The sequence below is a fragment of the Pomacea canaliculata genome, linkage group LG12 (genome assembly GCF_003073045.1).
Source record: "Pomacea canaliculata isolate SZHN2017 linkage group LG12, ASM307304v1, whole genome shotgun sequence".
Taxonomy (NCBI): domain Eukaryota; kingdom Metazoa; phylum Mollusca; class Gastropoda; order Architaenioglossa; family Ampullariidae; genus Pomacea; species Pomacea canaliculata.
In genome coordinates, this window is record NC_037601.1 from 4,599,924 (window position 1) to 4,620,240 (window position 20,317).

The 20,317-nt window shown below is 37.2% G+C and overlaps 1 protein-coding gene across 1 annotated transcript; it reads right to left on the minus strand.

The window, feature by feature from the left end:
• Window positions 1-640: 640 nt before the first annotated feature.
• LOC112577176 (centrosomal protein of 192 kDa-like) lies at window positions 641-19,889 on the minus strand. The gene is made up of 25 exons (XM_025260173.1): window positions 19,739-19,889; window positions 19,297-19,571; window positions 18,832-18,966; window positions 18,495-18,617; window positions 17,685-17,886; window positions 16,679-16,824; window positions 15,968-16,182; window positions 15,388-15,543; window positions 15,021-15,108; window positions 10,216-10,374; window positions 9,754-9,934; window positions 9,253-9,335; window positions 8,870-8,991; window positions 8,365-8,462; window positions 7,613-7,805; window positions 6,748-6,854; window positions 6,172-6,229; window positions 5,978-6,043; window positions 5,658-5,763; window positions 5,228-5,420; window positions 4,854-5,029; window positions 4,516-4,644; window positions 4,028-4,149; window positions 3,555-3,747; window positions 641-3,256 (listed from the first exon to the last, which is right to left on the minus strand). The coding sequence occupies exons 1-25, from the start codon at window positions 19,860-19,862 to the stop codon at window positions 3,227-3,229; spliced, it is 3,480 nt and encodes a 1,159-aa protein (XP_025115958.1). The 5' UTR covers window positions 19,863-19,889; the 3' UTR covers window positions 641-3,226.
• Between the last annotated feature and the right edge of the window lie 428 nt (window positions 19,890-20,317).

The following is a 20,317-nucleotide window of genomic DNA, read 5'->3' on the forward strand; positions in this document are numbered from 1 at the left end:
TCAAAAGTACGTTGATGGATAAAAGAAACATTGCCTCTGGTGTCCAAAGGCTTGATGATGTCTGCTAAACTATAATACTTTTAAACTTTTAAAAAGTATACTCATGAAATCAGTATAGGTACTTCAAGTCCACCCTTTTTTTACAAGAAAGATAACTTTGTGTTGCAATAGGGTATTAAAAAAAAGCACTCATCTATTCACTAGAAAGCAATCTGGCTCATTAATCTGAGGACCAGATTTTCATGAGAGCGGTGCCTACCTGTACCCATTCAAAGCTGGATCAACTGGGGATAAGTAAGCTACACCACAGCTAAACTGTGTACAGTAGTGGGTGCTCCTCCAGCCATGAATGCATGTCCTTGCCATTCAGCTATACATTTCCCCACAACAAAGATGAAATTGTCAAGAGCTCAGTAGCTTTGTGGCCATAACAGGAGGGATTGTAAGTACTTGGTTTGTTCAAGGAAGAGCATGTGGTGGAATTTTCAGGCAGAGGCCAGTAACCCTCTAGTCAAAGCTGAGCACACAATCACCAGGCTATGGCAGCAAGTTTAATTAATCTATCAAGTAGGTTTGCAGCGGCAGCTTGTGTGATAACCTTTTGTACTTCACAAAATTTCTTGCGCTTGGGTTAGCTTTATTTTTAGTTTAAAAGGACCTTTAATCAAAGTGCCAGTAACAAAATGACACACATTTACAACAATCACCATTCTAGCACCTTAGCTCTATTTTCAAAGTGGAAGATGGTGCACAGAGAAAAGAAACAAAGGATAAGAGATTAATGAATTCCCCTGATCATTACAGTCAGACTCCAAATGCTGGGAAGACTGTTTATTCACATCCACAATGCATATAAAAAGCTCAATACAAGCTGAAAATGCACATATGCTATATATACACTTGGGGGAAAAAAAAAGGGAATAAATTATATGGCAGTGGAGTAGTAGGAGCAAAAGTGCTCCTCAGCATGCCAATGGAGATGACAAGACAACTGCTGCAACAAGCATGACTGAACTAAAAGGTGACAAAATTACTTGTGCTACAAGTTTAAAGGCTAGAAAGAGCAGTTTCTCTTTTCTGTATAGGTAACCATCCAAACAAGAAATGGCCCTTTCTAGACAGCATTTTAACAATTGCGCAAACATGAGGTAGCACGTGTGGTGAATGATGCCATGACCCAAGAAATGTAGAGAGCACATTTGGTGCTAAAGGCATGAGATTTTTTTAGCATGGTTATATTTTAAATGCACAGGCATCCACACTGCAAATACTCCAAATGTAATGTACAGGAATATGTCCATTTTTGATGTTTACTTTATCAGCATGGTGCTGCTGTAAAGCACAAGAATCTGCCATGCATATTCTGCTGTAAAATGGACCAAGCCTATAAACTTTTCAAAATACCACAAAGTTAAAAAAAAAACAAAACTATCCTTATTTAAAAGGTGAAAAAAGGGGATGCATAATAGATGAAACAAACCACTGCAAGAATGCAAGAAATTGTTCCGTTAAAAGGATTAAAATTGTGCCACTGCATGTATGTGACCAACACTAACCAAATTGTTTATGATCTGTACCATTTACAGATATAAAGATTCAAATCAAAGCAAATAATTGCTTTGAGATGACTGTAGCATGTGAAAAGCCTAATTGTCTGCTGGTGGCAGTGTTGAGAATTAGAAACATCAAAACAAAACAATGAAGTCCTTGTTTTAACTGTTCTAAGCATGAGATAGAATTGCCATGCTTACCTGCTCAGGTTTTTTGAGAGTTTGCAGTACATGAGGAATTAAACACAATCATTTTGAAAGAAAACTGTGTACTGATAAATAAGTATGCATTATTTACAAGTATACTACTCATAAAAGCTTTATATCATGTTTAGTTCTTTATGCTATGAAGAATATTTACAACTAAGTGTGTGGTTTGAAAAGAAAATCATGAAAGAAGCAGCCACCATTAGTGCTTACAATTTACACAAATTATAATCAATAGTGAAATATCTGATACTTAAAGTTGCAGATGCAAGTCATAGTTTGAGAAATTTTTTTTTCACACATCACAGGCTTTCTCTAGGCACCTGGCAAATATCACAGTAAGAAAAGCTGTGGTTCCCCAACCCAACATAATAGCAAACTTGTTGCCATTTTTCACAGTGGCCAGTACACAGTCACCAACAACACATTCTCCCAAGTACAGTGCAGAGGATGGACTGGTTTGTTCAGTCTAACTGCACTGTTTTCAATAAGTTTACCATCTTGTGTCCAGGAAGTTCTGCACATGTCAGATTTCACTAGTACCACAGTTTCTCTTGAGACATTTTAAAAACCCCACTCCAAAAAAGTAACAACAAAAACAAACAAAAACTAAATAAAAGCTAGTCTGCACTCATTTAAGATTTACAGGAAAAAATGTATACAAACAAAAGTAAACGAAATCTATAAATATGACACACCCACTTTTCCACTACACTCAATAAAAAATCCCTCATTGTCTGTTCCCTGCTACCAGCTCTAGAATAAATGGCTGCAAACATATCAGCTTCAAATTCTGTCCAAAGGTGGAAAGGCTGCATTATGGTGAAAAAAATCCTGTGGCTTTTTAATAGTCTTTTAACAAAAGGAGTGGTAACAAAGAAATTTTGTAAAAAAGCAAAGATCAGTGGTAACTATTAACTCTGACATATAAAAAGCCACAAAAAACCCCCAAAAAAACCTGTTGGTTATTTTGTCATTTCATCTGGTAGGATATGAATCTTCTGCATATGACAGCTTTCTACCTGTGGCACTGTTAAATTCACTTCACTCTTACATTTTTGGTATTGTCTATGCTGAGCGAACATCAGTTTGAAAGCAGCCTGACAACAATTCTTTTTCCCTCTCTAAGGTTATCTGCCTATTTCCTTCAAAGCATACCAAACACAAAGGCAGGGCTAAGAACACATCAAAGAAGTCCTCTCAAAGGCACAATGTTATTTTTACTTGAATTTTTTTCGTTCTTTCCTCTTTTTCTTTTTTGTCTTCTAAAAGTTCTGATTTGTTTTAACTTATTATCAGTGCCAAATAGATTAACTGCTTTCAAGTAAAGAATAAAATAGAAAACTTATTATGTAGAATATTTTTCTTCTTTTCCTCTCCCCATGAGATGGACAGCAAATGTTTTATTTAGTTGTGGGGCACGGAAAACAACAGTATCCTCAAAATCCCCTGGTGCTGATGGATGGAACTCAATTGGATATTTGAGAAAACGCCGTCTCCTGTAAAGAAATGTAGAAATGAGAAACAAGAATAAGTGGGCATGGTGATAAGAATTTTTTTTTTTTTTTTTTTTTTGGAGGGGAGGGATGATGCAGGAGTAAAGTCGGCATTCATTTTACACTGTACAACACTCAACTTAAATGCAGAGAATAAATCAAACAGCAAAAATTTAGCTCACAAACTGTTATGCCTCTAATTAAGCATTTCCATACACACACAAAAATGATGGATGAAAGTGATTAATCATTTTGTGGACAGCTGCATCAATGAAATAAACATGAAAGTATAAACTCTTACGTTATGCCAAAATTTAAATGCTTGACGAAGAAAGGAGACTTTGGAGCCTGAGTTTCCAAGCTGAATGTTGGTGTCATAGCTGTTCTTAAACTCAACCTTGACCTGTGTGACTTTGCCTACTACTGTGTCACAGAACTTCACTTCTGGATTTAAAAGAAGAAGATCTTGCACTGTTGTATGGTGATGTTCCCCTCTACAATTGTGGAAAAAAATAGCAAAGTACAAAAGTAACAATAACACAAGTTTCTGCAATAAAGAAATTAAGAAACTTTAACTTAAAGACAAGAAAGAAAAATTTTAGAAAGAAGCTGCCTCATTTTGCTATAATGTTTTATTATTATTGTCATGTGACCATGATGTAGTGTCTATTGACATCATATGCATATACACAGCTTCACTACGATTTACAATCTTTTATGTTTCTGAAAACACACCATTCAAATTCGTTAACTTTGTTAAAATTTAAACCTTACGCTGAGCGCATGGTATTGTGCTGCTTCTCCTGCAGAGGTGCTCTTTGTTGGGGCTTGTCTATCTCTAAGCTGCCCTTTCCCGAAATCTGTTTTGCTGTCACTGGATTCTCTGTGCTGCTAGCCTGTAGTAGAGTGTGGGACATTAAAGTTAAAGACATGAAGCCTTTAGAAGCATGACTTATTCCTCACTTTACTGCTCTATAAAGATAACTGGAATATTATAGTGAAATTTATGTGTTCTTACATTATGGACTACACAAACCTGTTATACCTGTTATTTTACACTGGCTACAGTCAAAAATGGCACAGTTAATTCCATAATTTAATCTCTGAATGTTACTTTATTTAAAGCCAACAAAATGTGAAAATTTTTTTACTTCTGTCAATAATTTATTTCAGAAAAAATTGTAACTACTGAAGCTGATGTAAGATTAGTCTTTACACTTGTAGCAGAAAGTAGGTGAACACATGATGGTGAAAACACATACCTCTGCTGTGATAAAGATTTTTGTGGTTGTTACAACAGGCACAGATTTCCCACCAACCAGGGGCTGGTATTCTATTTCCCAGTGTTGGTTGTATGTTCCTCTAGTCTTGGGGCAGAATTTTATAGGCACCTGCACATGACCAAATGAAACTATTCTTGTATAGTTCTACTAAAATGCATGGAAATTTCAAGAACTCAGGAACAATACCTGAAGACCCCAGTAAGGTAACCACTAAGTTAAGCGTTTTCAATGTTTCCTATGACAGAATGCACCCTACATATCTTAGAGTACTTTTAAAAGAATTTCTCTGTTTTCTGAAAATTTCTGGTTGCACTAACCTTTGAGGACTCATGTGGCAAGAGATCACCACTGATTGGAATAATTTGGAAAACGCTGTAACCAACTCGTTGTACTGTGTTGTTCTCATCAGCTCCCTTCACATAAGCAGGTGCAAAAGCTTGTATCTTCCAGTGAACAGGGTCTGATGATATGTTGGTCAGCTCAATGACACTCTCTACTGACCATGAAGGTAACAGGGAAAAAAATAACATCATGGAAAAGAAGCACAAAAGAAAATTCAGCAACACTCAAAAAAAGTGAAATAATTATATATCTTCATAACAGAAGTGAAGCAACAATAAAAATGAAACATAACAGCATCACTTTTATAGAAAACTTTGCTGATAAGGAAAAAACAAACAAAACTAATAACCCAGTGACTCGTTGACTCTTGCACATGGGAAGTTGATGTTTGTGGAGGTAATCTGTAGGCTCTGGCTGGAAGCACTCAAATGTGCATCTACAGGTAATAACTTTGACACCGTACTCATAGACTCCAGAGATGTTGGAGAAACAACTGCCAGGGGAGGCTTAAGTGCTGCATTTTTGATGTGCACTTTAACAAGCTGAAAATTAGACAAGAAACCCAATATATATACATCTGAATATTTTAGAACTGCCTCACTTTAACAGGTGTTCAAACAAGTGCTATTTTACTTTGCAATTCTGTAGTTTGGAAATGACATTCCTTCATGCACTAGTGTTATTTAAAGTTTCTTGCAGAAGAACTTTTGCTTAGACAAATCTTATAACTGGTATTAAGAATTAATACTGCGCAAGTGGGATTTAATCCAAATACCAACCTTCTGCTTCCCATTGCATATGACAGTTAGGTTCCCGTGCCAAGGCAACTCTGTTATTCGTTTCTGCCATGCCATGTGCAACCAAACTTCAATAGAGACACTTGACCTGTAATAAAATACATCCTGAATCTAATAAAAATTATTCATTTCTGTTCACAAAAGAACATCCAAGGCTAGATCAATCCTTCTTCTAATCTAGAACATTTAGCATCAATTTAAATGAAAGATGATTTTGAATACCAAGCTAGTTATTGATGCAAGTGGTAATTGTTTATCAAGTGTTTGTCATTCAAGAAATCGTTCCACAAAAAGTAATTTACCTGGGTTTTACTTCCCCTTTCTGAGGTTCCGGTACCACAGAGTTGGAAGGCCACGACAGCTCAAACCTGGGGACAAGTGACAAACTTCAGAGCAGGGAGATGTTCACATGCACACTGTTAGTTATAATCAGAACAACAATAAGAAGAATGTGATGTATATGCATGAATATTAGTGGTCTAGATCAGTAACTTACCTCAAATTTGACCTTGAAAAATTAAGTAGCTGAAGCATTTTCTGGTTGCTTTCTCCAACTGAAAGATGAAAGGAATTTTGGAAGAAGCAATCTCAGGCAAATACCAATGAACCACAAAAATATATTTAATATGCTTTCCCCTGTGGCTCAGGTTATGTAGTCTTCCTACCAATTACTTTACCAATCCTGTCTCTTGAAGCCCTTTGTGGCAGAATACATTTCCCCCAAAGTCACACTTTGTTACAGATCTTTTTTAAAGTAACCATCCTCAGCTCTTGCCAAACATTAGTGTTGGACTGGGTGGCGAGATAATGAGTTAGGACAGTATATGTTACAAAGCAGTGTAAGGTTTGAAAAATCCAACCTTTATGGTAAATTGCTGCCTGCTTAAGAGAATAATGTGTAGAATACTGATCTGCAAGATTATTCAAAGCATTATTTTTTACTGTCATACTTGCACTTCTGTTTTTTACTGTCAGGGTTAGGGATACAAATACCAAATGGTTTGTACAAACTAGTGTCACACAGAGGCAATGGTACAAGTGCCCCTGTGTAATGTTCAAGTCTGGTACTGACCTGTTAGAGTAAGGAAATCTGGCTTTACTATCCACTCTGTATCCACATCATTGGGTTTATTTGGAATGAGAAACTGTCCAGATGGGTCATATTGCTTCAACGTATCCCTGTTTGGCAAATATTGTAATGTATTTTTCTGGATCACTTAAACAATTTTTAAGTTAAAAAAAAATTTACTGTAAGCACTGTAATTTTTGACAGGACTGATTTTACAGCAGTCACAACCAGAACCTTGATGCTAATTTTTTTTCATTAACTCATCATTATTGTCTAAGGATTTAAACAGTGCATTCCCACTTTACAGGATGCTTAATGTGCTTTAAAAAATTTATGTGAGAGCTAATTATATGTCAAATCAAGTCACCAATGCAAAGATGTGTGACAATCACTTATCAAGTTTTACTCAAATGGATCATGCAGCACCAACACAATAGCAAAATATAAGATCACTTGGCAGACCAAAAATCTTAAACACTAAAAATAATGAAGGGAATCAACAAAGCTTGTAAATATTCTTTTTCTGCCATTTCCAAGCACAAAGGTGAACTTGTGCTAAGCTGATGAAAGATCCAGTTAACAAAAGACACACAGGAATGAAGACACTTTACTGCTTACACAAATGATAGCACAGCTTGTAGGATGACCATTAGTTGATGTGAATGTGAAGTCATAAATGGAACCAAAACAACAGTCCAGCACATACATGAAGATCCAACAATAGGACCATTCAAACAAGAGACACCATGATGAAAGCCTTAGGAAAACTTAGGAAACAGAAGAATACAGAGAGCTAGCCTCAAACCAGTTAGCTGGCAGGACATCCTTCTCATCACACTAGATCTTGTGCAAAATTTGAAGGACGCACCTGCTGACCACAGACTCTATCCCTTCAGAAGATCCAGATGAAGGTTTCGGCAGTCTCTGCGAGTGTAGGACATGCACTGGCTCCATCAGCACATCTCGTTCAGGGTGGGGCTCTGCCAGCAAAGCCACTATCTGGGTACTAAGATGGTGCAAGAACGCTGGGCCATCATCCGGACTTTCAGGGATGGTGCAACCTGCACACAGCAGTCACGTACCCAAGTTGTCTGTCTACAACCTACACAAAGCACTGTAATGTACCCACCCAAGTTGTCTGTGTTCACCGAAAAGTCCTTCACTTTGTATCTACACGCAAGTGGTTCATCAAAGGGTAATACTTACACATTGGCTTCTAAAAACTACAAAGGATGAAGTTTGAATACATCATGAAAATGGTAAAGTCTAATGGTAACAGTAAAATTACAGCTAATCACACTTTAAAATATGCTGTGATTAAGTGAAGGCAACAGAAGTAAATTCTTATGTCAAAAATATTAAAACTATATTAAATGCTTAGGTATTTCATTCTCAGTTTCTGTGGTTATACTCAAATTTAAATATTTGATTTCAGATGACTTTCTCTAAGCCTAAGAAATTTTTGGAAGAGGACAAAAAGTCTAAGATCTGATTCCTGAACATATGGGAGTAACATGTTGGAAAGACTATCTTTAAACGTGAAAGGAAACATCGAGCACAGAAGCAAGCAGGAGATAACTGAAGTCACATGACTGGATTTACACTTCTTAATGTCCTAACCTTCTTTTATAATGGACTCCATTGACTCATTAGCAAACTGTTGAGCAAAGCTGGCTTGCCAGGAGTTCAAATCATCCCTTCCATCATGGGCCAACACTCTGGTGATCAAATGTCAACAATTATTGTCATATGCTGGACATTTCAAAGCACGAGCTGTCGTGAAATTTCTCTAAGGAAGTAGATTTACAGTTGTATTTTTGTGACTGTAAGAAAGATCAGTGACTTAATACCATCCCCCAAAGTTGACAAACTTGCTGTCTGCTGCAGACACTGACTTTATGCAACACAAATAGAGGTTTAGTGAGTTAATGATAGTTTCCAAAATATATATCAATACAATTTCAAAGTTATAAGATGTAAAAGAAGCAATAATAGTGAGCAGTGTTACTTTAAGAAACATAAATATCTCATAGGGAAAAATTAATCTAAATTTACTAATGCTCCTCTAACTCCAAATTCATCTTTGAATATGTTAGGGTTGATATGAGCTTGAAATTCAACTAACTTCTGATATTTTTGCCTCATGACTTCGTCCCCATGTTGAAAGCGAACCACTGCAATCATTTCCTTTCTCTCTTTAACCATGTCCCGCTCCCGCTTTGATGGGCTTATAGCCACCATTACTTTCTGGGAAAATTAACAGAGACAAGTTCATTTCACAACAAGCAACATTAAGAGTTAGTTAAGTTTTGGACAAAAATGTAGTTTAAAACTTGAGCAACACAAATCATTAAGCTCAAAGTTTTCTGTTTAAATCTTGTCATAAAGTTTTTCTTTGATCATGTCAATGTTTATTTTAAAAAGCCATTAATTTAAAACAAATGTACTAAGATCCTCAAGTAGCTTTGCCTTGACACATAACACACACAGTGAAAGATCAATGCACACCACTGAACTTCCAGGTGCCAGAACTATGTTGTTGGGCTCCACAGCTACTCGTCCTGGTATCACTGGTTCTCTGCAAGCCATATCTGCAGCATTCAAAATTACTAATTACATTTTTGAAAAACACATGGCGGTCAGAACTAGAAAAAACAGTTTCTTTGCAATATTTTTTTGGAAATTAAAAAATATTACACAAATATCAAAGTTTTTTTTTCATCTACAAACACTGAAGCTGACAATGTTATTACATGATGCCAAATAAATTTAATCATTAGAGCTAATAAAAAGGAGAGAAGAACCAAACCATACACAGCTCCCCAACCCCACAAAATAACAGATTAGGAACCATCTTTGCTAGGAGCCTCTTTCATTTAGAATTTAACCAAGAATGGCACCAAACAGATGATTATTCTTCTATAGTCTCAGAAGCAAGCATCACAAACAGCCTGTTCAACATGTGATCCACAAACACAATAGTAAGAAACAGAAATATATTGTGCAAACCATAAAAAGATGAAGCTTTTATAAATGCTGCTCGAACCCCGGAGTTGGTCAATACAATATCTTGCATGATGTTGTGACCCACACTCAATGGCCCAAGCTCTAGCCATCTCTGATTGTAATTGGTTAAGCAGGCCCCTGACAAGGTCAACACACTGCGCCCACCATAGCCAGCAAGGGGAATCTGCAAGTAAAACATCATTCTATAAAGTATACATATAAGTCAAATATACATATAAGCCAAGAATTCTGAAATTTCTATTATGTTCAACAAGCAAATCAATCAGAATGGCAGAACATCTAAATATCTATAGAATATGACTTCCAACTACATGGTCTTTATAAACGGGACAAGTTTATGCACAGCAACTGAAAAGAGACACAAAAAAACAACAAAAAAAAACAACAACAGAAGACAGAAAAAATACATACTCAGACAAAATGACAAAATGAAACAAATCGTACAGAATACTTGGATGAGCCTGAATCACGAATCCTGATCAGCAGTTTGCTAGAATAGCCTCTGACAGCTGATGGACAGAACATGACTGTAACGACCTGCTTCTGCTTTGGACAAATCAACAACTCACTTCTCTGCTGCCACTCTCCTGTGGGAGTCACCAGCTGCAAGCCACATCACCATATTACTCAGCACTGTTGATGTATAAACATCTTGCTAATGACCCACCCCACCCCAACAAAGCTCTTACACAGTCTTCCAAACATGAGACATCCCATTATGGGTACAAATAAGAATAATAAACATCTATGTCTTTAATAACTTTTTGGCCTTTTCCTGTTGCATTCAACAACAGTCCCAGACAGTATATGTTCACTATCACTCCAGGGTTCCCAGGGATCAGGGATGGTGCCAAAAAAGGACCTTAAAAGGACCTTTCATGCATTCGAAAGGACCTAAGTGACAGTCATCAATGCTTAAGTTTTTCTCTTGTGTGGTCGGAAAGATGTATTATTTATGAATCTGTGGTCTTCTCTATGTTCTCAAATACATGTATTTCTAGTAATAAATAATCAAAGAGTTAATTTTGATGCCTGTCTGCCATATTTAGATTAGATAACTTAAAAAGTGTCCTTAGCGCGCTGATAACATACACCGTTAATGTTCCAAGTTTTCTAGAAATCTAAGTAATAATAATTGCAAAACCTGAAAGCCATTCTTTGGTGTAATACAAAAGTCAGTTCACGTGTCTCTCTCTCGCACACACACTCTAACGGGAAGAGAGAGAGAAATAGAGCTATGCACAGTAGTACTAGAAGATCAAAGTTCAAGAAAGAGTAAGTTTCTAAAGAACTTTTGAAAAAAGAGTGTTTTTTGCGAATACGGAAGGGCAACTAGTGTTGTACAGATGTGTAGACCAAACATTTTCTTGTGACTACAAGGAATGCCAAGGCTTGGAGGATCAGATGAGGAATGAAAAGAGTGTGATCCTAATGCTAAACCAAAGATGGAATGAGTCGAAACTGTCAAGCATTACAGCCCATTTATTTTTAACCTTGAGATATTATTTAAGCATTCTTATTACACATACATGTAACACATGCAAACATATACTTATACATAAACAGCATGATATACTAATACACATAAGATTAAGATTACAAAATGACAAAGCAATCCATCTACTATAAGCAAAAGTTTCATTGATGAAATTCAATTCTTTGTCACCCCTACAGCTTTACCAATACTAAACAATACAATTTCTTTACACAACCTAATTTCCTCTAAATAGTTCTGGTTTTTTTAACATGTTCCATAGCATACATGTACAGAATTGTGCAGGCTTATTTAAAACTGAAATAAACATTAATTCTGAATGTCACAATTCAACACCTTTTAATTTCTTCCTGTAATCTATCAATGTCTGACTGAATCTTTGTTATCTCCTTCTTCTTGTCTTTGGCTAACAAACGCATGTTGTTAGATCTTTCAATAAGTGAAAAACTTTTTTGCTCTTCAGCCTGGAAACTATGTCTGTCAGCCAGTTCCAGCAGGTGTCGTTCTTCGGCACTGGTGGTCTTTAGCCTTTTTGTGAGTATTACCAGCTCATCTCCTAATCTCTTTCTGTGGACCTGCTTTTCTTCTGTTTCCTTCTGCTGCTTCTGCCTCAGAGAGGTAACGTTCATACCTGCCATAGGCACTAGAAGCGGATATCATCAGTGGTTTGGAGATCTCAACATTTTCCACCCCTCCCACACTGTGAATATGATCAAGAATTACTCTGCGTGCTTTTAGTGCAGTCTGACTAAGATTGTCAGCTACTGTTTCTTTGTTGAATGAAAATCCTCTTTCCACTGTAGCTTGACCATGAGAGAGTAGGAGTAACTGTCTGACAACAGACCACAACACCTGAAACTCTGCTTTTCCAGCAAGGGCATCATAAAACCAACTATCCAGTCTTGTGTCATAGGGTCAAAGCCTTACTACCACACTCACCTGCAGAACTGTCAAGAAAATTACGGAACTCTGACAATACCTTGTCACAAGTCACATCATCAAACCTTTCACACCTTGGCAATACAAACAAAAACCTTTTCATTTTTTGTATTGATTTGTCTTTTCCCCCATGGTCTTTGGGTTTAAGAAAGTTATGTTTTCTCACTAGGGTGTACTTCAGTGGAGATTTATCCTGCAATTTAGAACAACTGCTTTCAAAAAATCTCTGCATTCAGCTCTGAAGGCCATGAGAGTTCCATCGTTTACTGATGACTGTTTCTTAGCTACAGCCAGTAGTCTATCAACCCTGAAGCCAAGTTCGATCATGCTCAGATTGACATGGTTAGAACTGTTGCATATATCAACCTGCACAAGTTGGAGGCAGTTTCACATTTATTAAGTACATTTGACTTGATAAATTTGTGCATCAGATTTTTCATAATGTCATGTAAGTCTAAACAAAGGAAAGGAAGAAGAGGCTGATCAGCTTGGTATTTTCTCAAAAAAGGTTCAAGTATACTGGCAATTAAACTAAAGAAAGCCAGACGACATGAAAGCAAAGGGGGTAGATAAGACTCAGCTTTTACAATATCAAAAGATTTGTTCTTTGGCAATGTTATTTTTTCTCCATTGCAGCTTTGACAAATTTTCCAAGTCTGAAGCATAACAATTGCTTTTTCAGCAACAGAATTGTTTTCAAGCCATCGGTGAGCACAGAACTTGGCTGGAAAAGATGTGGAACCAGTTACTTTTATATAATCTTCTCTTCTGGCTGGGCTGTCTCTGAACAAGATATAAGCAGATGTAAGAAATGACTCAAGCTCCCATTGAGAAGCCTCGCACCCACGCCTAAATGCATTGTGCATAACATGGAGTCCACAGCTGCCCACATTTAACAAACCAACATTGTGATTGGTAATCATGTCGTTATTAATTTTCTCAAGAAGGTTTAGGTTTACAGAAGGTCCATCCATAGAAATTTGAAGTAAATTAGCTTGCTTGAAGTTTGATTCGCTAATTACCTTATTGAACTTTTGTTGAAGGTCTATGGCCGCGGAATGACCCAAAAATTCCGAGGTCAGGTAATGAGTCCTTACAGCATTGTCACTCCAGTAACGAACATGGAAATCCAGCTGTTTAGTTTGAGTCTTATGGTTAGAAGATTCATCAAACAAAAGAACATACTCAGGCGACGAATTTACACAGTCCAGAAGCAATTTCGAAAAGTGAGGAGCAAGCCCAAATGAAGTTAGATAACTGGCTTTTGTTGACCGCACTTAAATTCTGCAGCTACTTGGCTGTCTGGAACATAAGTCGAAACAGTTCAGCAGACTTTTCAGCAGATCTGAAACTGTAGTGTGATTCCACAATCTTGAGAGTCCACAGGATCTCTGCCTTCAATCATTCATTGCTCATCACGAAACCTATTCAAAGAAAACATTTAAGTTACCATTATGTCTGTAAACATTATGTTCTGTCTGAATAAAAGACAGGTTTCAAAAAGCAATAATAATGACATGATAATATAAATAATACTAAACTAAGTTAAAGTATAAAGATGGCAGCATAGTTGAAAATGAAAGTTATTTTCAGCTAACTGATTTAGCTTTAATGTTAAATTGTTTGATTTTAAAAATCCAAAAATAATGTATTTGCTGGTAAAATAGGATAATAAGCATACATTATTAATTATACTTTCTTTTAATCTTTCCTGATCAGATGCCAAAAATTCAGATCAATTTTCTGCAGCAAAGCTGTAGTAAGATTCGTGATTGCATAAAACTCTATTTGTAGTTCGAATCATGAGAAAATGAAAATCTCAACTTTTAATTTAAATAATTCTTTGCTATTTACTGATCTTTAAGCTATTGGCTTCACCGTAAATTAGACGATAGGCTTAATAAAGACTGGAAAAAACCGCAAAATGTTATGCACGCTTTAATTTAATGTGTTTTTCTAAGTACCCACATCGTTAACTAAATGAATCGCTAAAGATAAATAATTGTCAACTTACTGGACACACTTGCAGAGCTGTCGGTGCCGTCTGATTTTGAGCGGGCTGTGGATGTTCTCGATGACGAAAGTAATCAGTTACACAAAAGCGCGCATCTTTCAGAAATACTTTTATTTGCCTTTGTGTCTTTCGGTAACCATGTGCTGTTTCAGAACACTTTCGCCCATTGATGAAAGATTCAGAGATATTTTGCAGGCAGCACATCGTGCCAAATGTTATTGCTCGAGTCTTTTATTAACCAATCTTTATACTTGTCTTCCTTTAGCCACTTCTCCTGAAAAGAGCACTTCCCCGGCATCTTTCAAATTGTTAAGCAGACAAAGAAATGTGGTCGACACGACGAGAGTGAACTCGCGAAAGGCCGAAACGGACGTTCCCGCCGCGAGCGAGACTGGGTAGTCATGTGATTAAAATAGCAATGCGGCGAAAAATCGTCGGTATTTTGCGCCAAAGTCGACTCCGGAAATAAATTTGTTGTAATATTTTATCGATAAAAGGACTTAAAAGGGTCACAGAGAAAATGTAAGGACCTGTGTGAGAATTTAAAAGGACCGCATGGCAAATAAAAGGACTTAAAAGGCCTTTTGGCGAAAATTCAATATAAAAGGACTTAAAAGGACCTTGCAAGGACCTGGGAACCCTGTCACTCTCCCCTTTTAAAATACCATGAAATTTTAACAAATTAACAGAAAAAGAATAGGAGATTGCAGGTGTGGGTGTGGAAATAATTAAAAAAAAAATCTGTCTTGGGTTTTCTCTGGCAGTTTTGATATCAGTCTTTAGAATGAAGCACAATCTTACCTTGAAGCAATCTGTGGCTCCTCTAATTTCTAAGAGAACATGCTCTGTCCTCTGAGAATCGTTGTTCAGTAGCCTCAGTGTCAGGCTTCTGCATTAAAATGTGTGTATCACATAAGATCATCTTGCATTCACTGTGGCAAAAGTGTCAAGGCAAAAAGGTATTGCAAATATACAAAGACCACACTTGAATTTCATTCTCAGATTTCAAAACAATTATTTGAAAAATGGTTCCCTCTTTCATCATGTCAGTCTGCTCCCAAAAGACTTACTAATGTGAAACTACTTCCAGAAACTCAAAATTAATAGAATGTAGTAAATTATTATTATTTTTTTGTTTGCATTTACTGATATAAACCTCTAATCTTACTTTGTTTGGTTTAGGGCAACACCATTAAAAGATAGGAATGAACTACTGGACAGGATGCTAGGAGACGTTCGCTGTCTGTGGACTGGCTGCACAACACGGGCTTCCATGGGCAGTTCATAAGATGGACCCTCTGGCTCTATGTCCAGCAGCAAGAGACTGCAACAAATGGGGACGAAACCTCTCAATGTAGCCTTTACACCAAATTTGAACATATAATTGCAATGTTTACTTTACTTATATCAACTGATGATCAGCTATTCTGGCACACTGGTGAGAGTCATCTGGAGGTCCATGGATTTGGTTTAGTTTCGTTTATTCGTTACTTCTCGAGGAGGATAAGGCCACTGCAACACCTCGCCAGCAGACCTGGTTTTGGGCAGCCCTCCTCAGTTTGGCCCATGTGGTTTCAGCATCTGGATTTAGCAGCTGATAAGGTTTGCTGAGTCTGTTTTACGTGGCATTTGGCAAGTCCTACATTTTATCAATGTGTCATCAGGATAATTAAAAAAAATCCGGGTCATACCTGTTTTTTATGTTCTTAGAAATGATATAGAAATCTACAAGAGCTACTTCTACTCACCTCTGATATTTATTGACATCCTTCTCTAGTGGAGAAAAAGTCACAATGACATCTGCTTTCGATCGAGGTTTGATGGCAACATGCCTAGGCTTGACCTGAAAGCAGTCTGGGAAGATGGTCACCCCTAAAGCAAGCTCCATGGATATGTTTCCTGCATTGTTCAGACAAATGGTCTCCTGGATGGTTCTTTCAGGCTCTGTCTTGAACTTCAGTGACTGCATAGGACATCATTACTATTGTTAAGTGGCACTGCAGTCTCATAAAATGAGTTCTAGGTGGGTAGAAGTTCAAAAGATGTATCTTAATAGCTGCAGATATGACCTTGATAAGAAAAATGATGCAATAAATGAAAAGTTGTTGAAGGATTCATCCAGACTTTAGTTTTACCTTTTAAAGTTCTTTCAGCACTTCCTGAAACTATAAGTGATGACAAACTACAGCATTGTCAGATTGTTTCTACATAAAGTCAACCTGATTTTCATTCTTTACATATAAATGTGACGCCATCAAATATTGCTTAAAGACCAACCTGAACAGATTGCTTTTTTTTCAGATATCAGTAAATATAGGTGATATAAAACTAATCTGTAAATTTCAGCCTCCAAAACTGATATCTGCAAAAAATACAAACCATTCAGGTTGGTCTTCAATAAACAGTCACATTTCATGATGCAGTTATAATAAGCTGAACCAACCAAGAGAAGAACTGACCATGTGTGTAGGTGGAATGAGCAGGTGTGGCATGCCAATGATTGCTTGCAAGGTCAGTGTACCCAGGGCTGGAAGATATTGCACAGGTGTGTCCACCTCCACAAGCACCTTTGCTCCTATCTTCTCTGCTGGTCGCTCAGCTAAAGCTAGTTCATATTTGGTAAAATTTAAAAAAAAAAAAATATATGATACCTTTGTAAATGATCATGATATTATGCACTTCTCTAAATTAAAGCTCTACTTAAAGGACAAGCTGAGTGCAACATTTTTTCTTTATGATCAGGTTAAGTTCATTTTAAAATAATAATTTCTAAAATATGAGTATAAAATTATGCTCTATTTTCAAGATTTAAGCTTTCAAACATCAGCATTCTCACCTGCCACTAGGAAAGCAGAAGAAAATTAATCTCCAACACTCAAGACCGTGTTATTATTGATTCTGTGATACTAAGTGGGCGCATTTGAGTTAATTCTTCCCTGTGTATTATTGTTAATAAAACATAAACACATTTAAACGTGTGTTTGTCTAAGATAAACCCCAGGAAATTTTTTATTTGATAGATGGTTAATTTCCAGCACTGCATTTTTATTTTATAGTTACAATTGACTGATGATAATGACTTTTTTACTATTCAAAATATAACAATTAATTTGATACATAAAAAAATATAATCTTATTTCTTCCTCATTTAGCTACATGCAAAATTTAATATTTACTGATACTCGCATATGTTCCCATTTAGTGTAAAATCTCTTGTGCCTCTTTGTAATAAAATACCACCAGAATATGTTTTTGTAATACTTTTGTGCTCTATTTCCAGCGATTTTCGCTGAGTGTTCATGTTGTCATTTAAATATCCTGTCAATGTAGTACCATCATTAGATCTTCACTCAAAAGGTTTAGTACAGCAGGATGCCATCAACATATCAACATGCCATCAAAAATGATAGTACACTAAAATTCAAAATAATTGAGACGGTCTGTCTCTCTGTTTGATACACTTACCTCTGTTCTTCTCCTTAGTGGGAGGTTTGCAGTAAAGACGAATCTCTATTACTTGACCTACCCCTTCATTCTCACAGCCAGGCACCTGAACAGTAAAAATATTCCGCCCCAAGGCCTCAGGCCGGGTAGACAGTGAGATGATGGAGATGTCACTAGAATTTGCAGAGTTGTCAAAAGTGAAGCAGTGCCACACAGAGTCTGACTGCAGAATAAAGGATAGAATTCAAAAAACAAAGACCAAGTTTGTCTGCATGATCACAATAAGGACAGCAAATCATGCAAAATCTACCAGTAGTAAGATTCAGTCTTTGTACTGATATCTTTGTTTTTTAAGATTAATTACTTAATATTCTTTTTATTAAATAAAATCGAACTTTCAATCCACATAAATAATTTTTCTCATAAAGCATCCGGCATTTGCTAGCTCTCAAGGACGTGTATAGGTAGATTGCTGCCTGCCAAGACCAACGCTTGGCCTCTTGCGAAGTGATCTGCTGTTAGTCTCGGCAAGCCTAAACAAAGAATGTGGCTAAACCGGAAGCTTTCTTGCATCATGCCTCCTTTTAACTGGAAAAAGTCGTCTGCCAGCAGTCCAGGAATATTAGTTCGTGCTAGCATACTAAGCAGGAAGTTTGAAAAATCAATGATCCAGTGGGTACATAACTGTGCATAACATGTGGGTACATAACATGTTTGCAGCATTGTTTATGAATGATCACTCATTTCAAAACCCAGCTTTTTCATATTTAGCTGTCTGACAGTCTTTATCATTGTCCTTATCAACATGTTTGTCAAAGAGACGTCACTTACCGACCATATAGACAATCTGACAGGAAGAGAAGCACGTTTTAAGTTGCGCAACTTGATTGACCTGGTCTGACAGGTGCCCCACATTACTTCTCCAAATTCCAGCACTTCAACAGGTGGTGAAATCTGACACAAACATATGAAGTCTTAAGTAGTTCCAGATAGCAAAGGTCTGCTTCTGTACAATCTTCTCCCATCTCATGTATCTTTTTACTGTGTAGAGGTGGTTGGTTGGTTTTTATGCTAAGCCAGCAACTAAGGCCATACCAATCTCACAGGAATGACAATGGAAGATAGGGTGAGAGCAAAGACTGATTCCAATTATTTAGCACAATTTTACCTGTATGCTTGGTGCCTCAGCAGTAGCTCGAAGCTGAATGATGGTACATGTAGGTGCAAATGCAGGATTCAACGACTGTGCTAGCACTTCTACATGGGCAACATGCTCCCCTGGACATTTTGGTACAAACAGTACCTGCACACAGCCGTGTTTGTTTCATTATTGCTCCATACACAGTCAATACTAAGAATGACAGCAAGATAATGATGTGTTACTGAGCGGCCATTTATTCAGGGAAAAAAAAGAAGGTAAACAACTCTCGAAATAGCTAACGTAACATAACAGTGTTTTCTTCAAATGCTGCAATCTTTTTGCACATGCTGGCTGATGCAAACAATTCCCACAAAATGTCAACTTAAAAACAAGCAAAATGACTCAAGAATATGGCTAAAATTTTTCACAAAATTCTTTTTTTTTTTTTCAACACTCCTATTCAAGCAAAAAAGGATTTTTTAAAAACCTCACCGGAATATCTTCACTTGCTTCTGGAGCAATGGAAATTTTTGATTTGAGCTCAAAGGGGCTGTAGATATCTAATTTGCTGGGTCTGTTGTTATGCACTACTTGAAGCACTTGCAGTCGGCAAACAAGTCCATACGCTGACTTGTTAGTTATTGGAAACCAGGTTTTCTCAGATACACCAAGGCAGCAGAAGTCTCTGAAAATAACTGTACGTTGAACATCCACAAGAGGACGATGCACACGTGGTGTCACCATGTTGGTAGCACCAGCAGTCAAATCTGAGAGGGGAAAATTTGTACCTTTGTTACAGTCAAGCATCTTTCAGACCACATTTTTTATAGTAATAATCATGATGCTAATACATATCACTATATTTGTATATTGTCTACAAAACTCAAGGATGTGATGCACAAGGTAGCCACCAAAAGGACACAAAACCACTTACCCTGTTCATCAAACTTTGAAGTCATCAAGCTTGTAGCTGCAGTCTTGCCTATCTCAAAAGCAGGAGTGCTCTGGTATAGTGGACTTTTACCCCAGAAGCTACCCATAACAGAGCTCTCTGGCATTTCACCACCAAGCACAGTTGTCTGCTGGAAGTCTTCATTCAGTTCATAGTACACACTTGTGTCCTCCAGTGGTTTGACTGTGCTGGTTGGCAAGACCACAGCAGAACTCGTTGGTTGGCGACTGGGAATGGCTGGAGGATTGTTGGCCAACGTGCTGATCGTGGGTTCAGTGGAAACATGCTGGTTCAGAGGTTTGTAACTCAAATGTTTCTGTGCAAACTCAGTTTTCAAAAGAGAAAGAGCAGTAAGCAAAACAGGTTTTTCAGTAACACTTGTTCACACTCTTGAACAGAAGTCAGGATTTTCTGTCTGGAAAAGGCCCTGAACCTGTCTGCTTATTGTGTTCAATTCGACTTTAACTTGTTCATTGCTATCACCCTCACCCCGACCATCACTAACCACCTCAAAATGTTGGGAATCCATCAAACTAATGTCTTCCAGGCCCACAGCCTCCT

Excerpts from the sequence above, each read along its gene's own strand:
- LOC112577176 (XM_025260173.1), bottom strand. The coding sequence starts at position 19,862 with ATGCCAGAGAGCTCTGTTATGGGTAGCTTCTGGGGTAAAAGTCCACTA. Across the intron at positions 15,109-15,387 it reads GTTGCCCTAAACCAAACAAA|AAGCCTGACACTGAGGCTAC; the intron begins GTAAGATTAGAG and ends ATTTTAATGCAG. Across the intron at positions 4,645-4,853 it reads TGCCACATGAGTCCTCAAAG|GTGCCTATAAAATTCTGCCC; the intron begins GTTAGTGCAACC and ends GGTCATGTGCAG.